At 47.9% G+C, this 7,292-nt stretch overlaps 1 protein-coding gene across 6 annotated transcripts in view; it reads right to left on the bottom strand.

The window, feature by feature from the left end:
- Positions 1-211: 211 nt before the first annotated feature.
- LOC143209238 (organic cation transporter protein) overlaps positions 212-7,292 on the bottom strand; it is a 24,685-nt gene continuing 17,604 nt past the window's right edge. For all 6 annotated transcript variants that reach the window (XM_076424607.1, XM_076424609.1, XM_076424608.1 and 3 more), the window contains 9 exons: positions 6,430-6,577; positions 5,079-5,292; positions 4,872-4,978; positions 3,597-3,751; positions 2,782-2,971; positions 2,269-2,401; positions 1,870-2,179; positions 1,556-1,740; positions 212-986 (listed from right to left, as the gene is read on the bottom strand). In XM_076424607.1, coding sequence (XP_076280722.1) covers positions 810-986; positions 1,556-1,740; positions 1,870-2,179; positions 2,269-2,401; positions 2,782-2,971; positions 3,597-3,751; positions 4,872-4,978; positions 5,079-5,292; positions 6,430-6,577 — 1,619 coding nt within the window. In that variant the 3' untranslated portion in view covers positions 212-809. The remainder of the gene's footprint in view (positions 987-1,555; positions 1,741-1,869; positions 2,180-2,268; positions 2,402-2,781; positions 2,972-3,596; positions 3,752-4,871; positions 4,979-5,078; positions 5,293-6,429; positions 6,578-7,292) is intronic.

The following is a 7,292-nucleotide window of genomic DNA, read 5'->3' as shown; positions in this document are numbered from 1 at the left end:
AACGCGCTGCACTTTCGGCGACAATTGTACTATCTAACTTTCATTAACCGATAATATAAATACTCCTACGACTTCGATAACAATATCAATAACGTGTGTATGTCTCTAAACGATCCTCTATCATGGCACGTTGCTACGGAATAATGTAACGCCGTCGACGATTAACTGCTACCGGAAACAAACGGGGCTGATACAATTAACGGACTAAATAGGTTCGCTAGCGTGACGCGGCAATACTGTGCAAATACCTGAGTATATAATCGTCTGGTTTCTCCGTGCCGGGAGACATCGTGCAGTCCGGGGACTGCTTGACTCATCGTAGACGACAGATAACGCGGCGAACACGCCAATGATAGCCGTAACAGGCAGCAATGAGGAATAATTAAACGCGTTAAAAATTCATTAAACGACTACGCCCACGCGGCGGGAGGCGAAACGCGTTCGGGCCGTGCCTTATCTCCGTCGGGGCGTCGAACACAGGATATACGACGGAATTATCGGGTTCTTCGGCGCGCAGTCGACGGGGGTGGCTGAACAATGAGTCGTCGACCCGACGGACGAGTCAATTTTACGGGGAATTGATCTACGGCCTCGCCCGTTTTAAACCGTGCGGCAGAAACACAGCGATTGCCTTTTTTCCGTTTTCTTCTCCTCCTCATTCTTTTTCTCTCTTGCTTACGAAGTTTTCACGCGTTTCAATGCTTTCGAGGTCGACGAATAGTCGCTTCGGGAACTCCTGAAAGCTTCCCCGACCACCCACGCCGTCGTTCCTTCTGCATTGAACGCGTCCCGATGCATCCAGTACCGTCCTAAGATGGCGAATCCAGCGCGTCCTGTTTCAGCTGCGGCTTCCCGATGTTCTCCGCCTCCCACACTGTGTCCGGAAGTTTCGTTCCCAAAGTTTCCGGGAATATCAGAGACAGCAGTCCCGCGGACAGGCCCATACAGCCGAAAAGAATAAGCGGCAGTGCCGGCATGATTTGTGCCTGCGCATCAAACGAACTGCGTTAGAAAAGGGGAAGAGGACATTGCCTCCTCGAGCGAGGCGCGGGCAAGGAGTCTCGCGAGAATCGCGATTTTTCATCCAAGCAGGATGAAGTTAACCCGAGATATTTCCTGCGATGACACTTCTCTCGGTGCCATCCTTCGCGAGACCCTCCGTCTCTAACATTTTTGTTTGATTGTCTTATAACGGCGGACACAATTTGTCGAATTAAAGTATGAAACGAAAATAAATGAGAACGAGTGGAGGACATTTTGTGCAATCAGATTTGTTAGATTAAAATAGATAAAGCACACATAAAGTACCAGTTTCCAATAATGGGTAAATCGAGCTGAGATGAAAAGCTTTTGGATAAAGTCTAACGTGTCAGTTTCGAATAATGGGTATATCGAGCTGGAACTAACAGGTTAATGTTTTGCGAAAAGGCAGAGGGACGTTTCGTAAAGTTTTCGGTGTGCGACGCTCTTTGATGTTTGAAATACAGCCTCGAGCAACAAGCGGTTACTGTTCCTATTGGCTCTACGATGTAGACTCTTGTGGTGGCCGACTTACCAAAAGAGGAGTTTGCGGTGACAATATTGACCCCATGCGGCCGGTCATGCTGCAAATTCCAAGAAGGGAGTGTCTCATGTTCGTGGGGAACAGCTCCGCCGTGTAAATGTAAACCGTGGAAAAGGACATCGTGATGCACCATTTCCCTCCCATGTACAAAATCAGAGGGATGAAGCTCCAGGAGCCTGGAAAGACAAATCACCGCCATCTTTCACCATGTACATCCTACCCGCAAAGATCGTTTGAACGTCCCGTAACAGTTTAATGCGATTAAACGTTGAGTAAATAATGGAATACTTTTAATCGATATTTACCTGAGGGCACGAATTGTATCGCGAGGCAGAAGACCCCGCTCAATAGGAACGACGAGGACAAAGTGATCTTGCGACCCACGTAATCGGTCATGAACCAAGTCAGGAAATAGGCTGGGATCTCAACGATGGCGACTAGTATGAAATTCGTGTATTTGTCGCCTGCAAAGGCCACCGAGTTTAACGACAAGCCGTAGTAGACGAAAGTGTTCGTCAGCCAGCAGAACGAACAGGCCAACAACCTCGTCATCATCACAGAGCTGCCCAGAATCTGCATGTACGGACTCTTCTTCTCCGAGGCTAATTGCTCCGTCTGAAAGAGCGATCGATCATCTATCTTTAGAATTTTTATGAATTAAAATAGCTGACATTCTAAGAGATAACTGATCGATATTATCGCACCTTCTCGGTCTTCACCATGTTCAACTCCTTGAACTCTCCGATCGCCTCGTCGGTGATACGCAGCCCATTCAGGCGCGCCATTTTCCGATAGATGCTCTCGACCTTATCCTGCCTCCCGTTGGCCAGTAGCCACCTTGAAAACGGGGCATCATCAGGTGTATTGTGTACGTTTTTCTACGTTTATTTCGAAGGGGGATACGAGTATAGAGTAACTATACACCGATCATAACCTACGAGCGTACAATAGAAAATCACGTTTTTGCGAAAACTCTGCTGTATCCTAAATACTATGCAGCTCGGCGAACGGGGAACGATTTCGTATCGAGCCGGCTGTTAATTAGAGCCGTCGACCCAATCAACGGGAATACACCGGTGACGTCAAAGAGCCGGTTAATTGGCCGGATGTCGCGGTAACAACGACGACTTCGCCAGTCGTTACGGGGAGTGGATCGTTTTGAGATCGTTAACGAGGCCCGCGGGCAATGGGAATTAAATAGTCGCCGTGGAAATTACCTGACTGATTCCGGGATCAAGAAGGGCATCAAGAAGGCGAGCAACGCCGGCCCGTACACCAGCCGCAGGATCAGGCGCCAGGATCTCGTCCACATCGCGATCAATCCCAGCAACACTTCACCAACCGCGAACAGGCAGCTGGTAATCGTGCTGGCTAAAACTCGGCCCTTCACTCCGGCCATTTCCATACCTGAAAATCAACGCGATTCCTCCGCATTAACACCTCCGTAAACAGTCTTCGAACAAACTTTTCTAAAATGAAACTTTTTTATGAGAAATGCTAATGTTTAATAGGTCCAGACTACAAGATGCAGTTGCAGTGTGTTTCTTTAGCTAGATAAGAAGTCTGCCGGTCCACCATCTTGTCAGAGACAATCACTTCAGTACTTTGAATGACGATTATGCAATAATTGCAAGCGAAAATCGTTCTGTAAGCGAACAATTAAATCAAGAACAAGTGAATTTAGTGACACGTGGCGGCTCAGAATAGTAAGGGAATATATCTACATATTTCCCTGTATTTATATGTATAGTATGAAGGATTGGTCCGCTATCTTGTCGGTCTCAAGGAGGCAGTTCTTTAACCAATATCGGACGAAAAACTTCCCGCCGGTTAATGATTGAAAGGGGAATAAGGAAATAGTGCCGCAGGTGATCCTAATGGGGATGATTTGCAATAGGAGTTGGCTCGGTGTTTTTCGATATCGAGGCGCAGCCGGCTCGTGTGCGGGTCGACACGTGAAACATGGCCGTTATTTATATCAACATTATTCACGTCGAACATCTTCCCTTACTTTGCTTCGTTATTAACTCACCTAAAATAAATCCAGCGCTGTAGATACCAGCCCCGACAGTCGCGTCGATAAATTCGCACGCGAGGAACATCCAATAATTCACGGAGAAGGAATGTATCAGGCCGCTGATTCCGCTCAGGAACGTGGTGAGCGTCAAAATCGTACGTCTACCGTATCTGGAAAATAACACCCGACGGATGAATAAACAGCCGGTGTTCGTCGGCATTGGCACGCCTCGTTTTTATTGCTCGAGAGTGAGTGAGTGAGTGAGTGAGAGAAAGAAAGAGTCTCACTGACGTGTGACAGACTATCGACAACGTAGTTCGATCCGTCAACGAACACCGAGAAAAGTATTCTCCGCTCCCGGGAGAAGATACTTTTTACGGATGGTGCCTGTGGGAATTGTTTTAAAACGAATCGTTAATGTCCTCCGCGATCTCGAGTCGGCTCCCAACAATTTGTAACTTTGAAGGATCGTCACGGAGCTCACGGGGCTCGTCGAAAAGTACAATCTCGAGCACCAGCCGAATCCGAATTGGAAATTGTAGGCCACCAGCAGGAAAGTTTATTCCGGGTAAGCTCGCCGAGCTTCCTCGGGACCAAGTTTATTACTCGCGGAAGCGCTGGCTTCCACGAGTGTGTTTCCAGTGTACGACCACGTCGGTTTCGAGCTACGGTTTGTACAATTTTTAGCTGGCAACTGCGAGCTCGCTGTTGGAACAAAGGCTAGACTCCGTTTGCGACATGGTCACTTTCGTTTTTTAGTTTGATCAGCTTCGGTGACGCATTCATCTTGCACACGGTCATCAGATTGTTTGGTTACAGTTTAGAAGTGAGTGTTATTGAACGCACTGCTGCACGATTCAGGTGGTTATAGTCAAGTATAAGATGCGCAATAATATTTTGAATGTGATTAAAACCAGCTGTGTTCTTGCTGCAAGAATAATCAAGGGAGACAATCATTGAGGCATGATCTATGCGGATCTTGCATGAAAATTTCTTTTTCCAACCGGAAGGCTTTTTGTGTATACTTAAGGCTAGAACTACTGAGCTCAAAACGAGACCGATGTATATTCCTTTACTAGAATAATTTGAATCAGTGTTTTCCACTATTTCTACAACGGTTCGAAGCGTCTCCAGGGTGGATGAAGACTGCGCCTGGCTTCAGGGACCATTTCATCGATCGAACGTTGTTAGCAACCAGATCCGGAGGAGGAATCCCATTTCCTGGACCGCGATCCTTGCCCGGGCAAGACTAATTAAGAGCCCCGGTCCGTTCCGGTGATTATTTCTCACCTGTCGGACACGTATCCGGCGAAGATCAGTCCGACGAATTGGCCGACGTTATTTATCGTGCCTACCAACGTGAGCTTCCATCGGTTCGCGTCACAGGTCAGACCCCACTGTAACACCGTGGAAACAAAGGAAAAGCATGAGTCACCTGCTGTAACCAGTCCACCTGTAGCCTCTGCAAACAGGATCCTCCGTGGAATACGATCTTACCTCGCTGAGTATCGTGTTCTCCGACGGATCGTAGACCCACGAGTCGCATTTACGAGTCACGTTGCTGAAAGACTGATTGGTGCACTGGCCGGTATGGTTTTTGACCGCGTAACGAGCACACTTCGACATCTCCGAGATGTCCGGCACCGAATCGACGACCCATGGCACGTCGAACCTGGTGTTGTTCGCATCTTCGCACTCTGGCACCAGACACCTGTGCACAAGATTATTCATTAAGCTGTGTTCGCGTTAAGGTAGCAAGGAACTTTTTGTCGACCTTTGTTGCTCAGTGTTCCTAATCGTTTGCCACGGACACTAACTTGTAGAGGTGTTTTATCCATGTTGAAGCAACAGATTCAATAGGTCGTCATTAATTTACCAACGTTTTTTTCCAATTTGTATAAACGCATAAACCTCACAGTCTAATGACTTACTAACAGATAAACGACACCTTTAAGACTCTGTACGCTTGATAAATGCGGACCTAGAACATCTGCTTCAAGGTATCGATCCTATTGTACCAATAATGGGAATACAGACTGGAGACTGTCTTTCCCTCATCTTTACCGCTCCCAGACAACAAGCGACGTTTCTTACTGGCCAAACATAGGAACATCAACAATTGCTAGTTGTTTTACTTCAGTATGGACATCTCTCTATAGACGCATCTCGCCGCCACCGTCTCGGTTGTGTTTAAGCCGATTAATAGGCTGTTGGTCGTTAACGACGGAAAATAAGCCGATTAATAAATTGCCGGTGGGCGAGCTATTGATTGATGCATTAAATTTTCTCGCGTCAGGTCGCCCCATGAATTCGGGCCAGTGCTTATACCAATGCTCGCAGAGTACCTTTAATATGCATGAGCAAGACCGGGTGCCGACATTATGACGTAACTATCGAACTGTGTTAATGTTTTCATCGAGATGCTCTTGAATACTGTTCCCCGGGAACTCGTGCCTTCAAACTTTTACCAGAAAAGAATTTCCTACTGCGTGAAGCACAGCGTTGGCGAGGCATGGATTTTTGAAACCGCGTTAAATAAGTAACTCAAGATTCCATAGTGGCACGTAACTATGGCCACAGCAATAAAGCAATTACTTTTACGAGCCATCGATCACACAATCGACCGTCCGATCAGCACGGTCTGTGCGGCGCGGCGCGGCGCGCGCGCTCGATCCCGCCTCGTACATCTTGGCTAGATCGTGATCGATCGTGTTCAAAGCGAGGAACCATTGTTTGTAAGCATCTCGTGTACGTACAAGCGAAATCGCGGACAAAGGAGCGGATGCTCACGGCAGATTACGAAAAGTGGCAGACTAATCAGCATGCCATCTAAAAAAACCGACGTTACCTGTATTTAACTTCGCCGGCTGTGAACACGTAAGCAAGCGTGAATCCTGCTGACAAGAACAGAGGCAAGCTGATTATCGAGAACATGATCATTTGATAGTATCCGAAACGATCCACGTCCTGCTTCCCGCTCTGGTCTCCCTTCTCCCCTACAAAAGACAGATTTCCGACGATCACCGATAAGCGAGATATTCCCAGGCGCGAGGGTAATCCTATTCATCGTACATAATAACGGGTCCGGGGGAAGCAAACGAGGGGGGAGGCCACGAAAAAAAGGCGAGAACGAGAGGGAAGAGAGCGAGATAAAAATGGAAAAACGGACGATGGAAGTGGGCGGGTCGCGGGGAAACCGATCGAGCTCGATAAAGTCGAAATTGGGTCGATCGTAAAACTCTTAATCCACCGATCAGATTCCGCCGGTGGAAATTGAAGCCCTCCCCGTTGACACGCGATATTTTACCCGTCGCGAAAAATAGAAGCGGTTAGGCCGCGAACGCGAACGGTTTCGATCTTCGCGTGCACGTAATCGTGATCGATAATTTCCTCCTAAATCACGCGCCCATTTTACGACCGGCCATCCGCCAGGTAATTACACCGGCGGGCATCAATTTCCCGTATCCGTCATCGCCGAAACGAAGATTCTCTTTCTACCTCCCCAGGGGAGGGGCTGCTCTTGCTGCAGTTTCAGCTTGCTACCGCGGCATTGTCACGTTTCGGCTCACCGGCGGGATTAACTTCCCTATAATCGGATCGAAGTCAATTACTCGCTCAAGGACACTTTCCCCATCGGCTCGAGCTAGACCAGGTTTTGATTTCGTCGACGTCCGTGGATTATTTTCGACCCCCCTGATGCACGTGATTGGA

This window comes from Lasioglossum baleicum, chromosome 6 (genome assembly GCF_051020765.1).
Source record: "Lasioglossum baleicum chromosome 6, iyLasBale1, whole genome shotgun sequence".
NCBI lineage: Eukaryota > Metazoa > Arthropoda > Insecta > Hymenoptera > Halictidae > Lasioglossum > Lasioglossum baleicum.
This window is presented reverse-complemented; position numbering and strand designations above follow the sequence as displayed.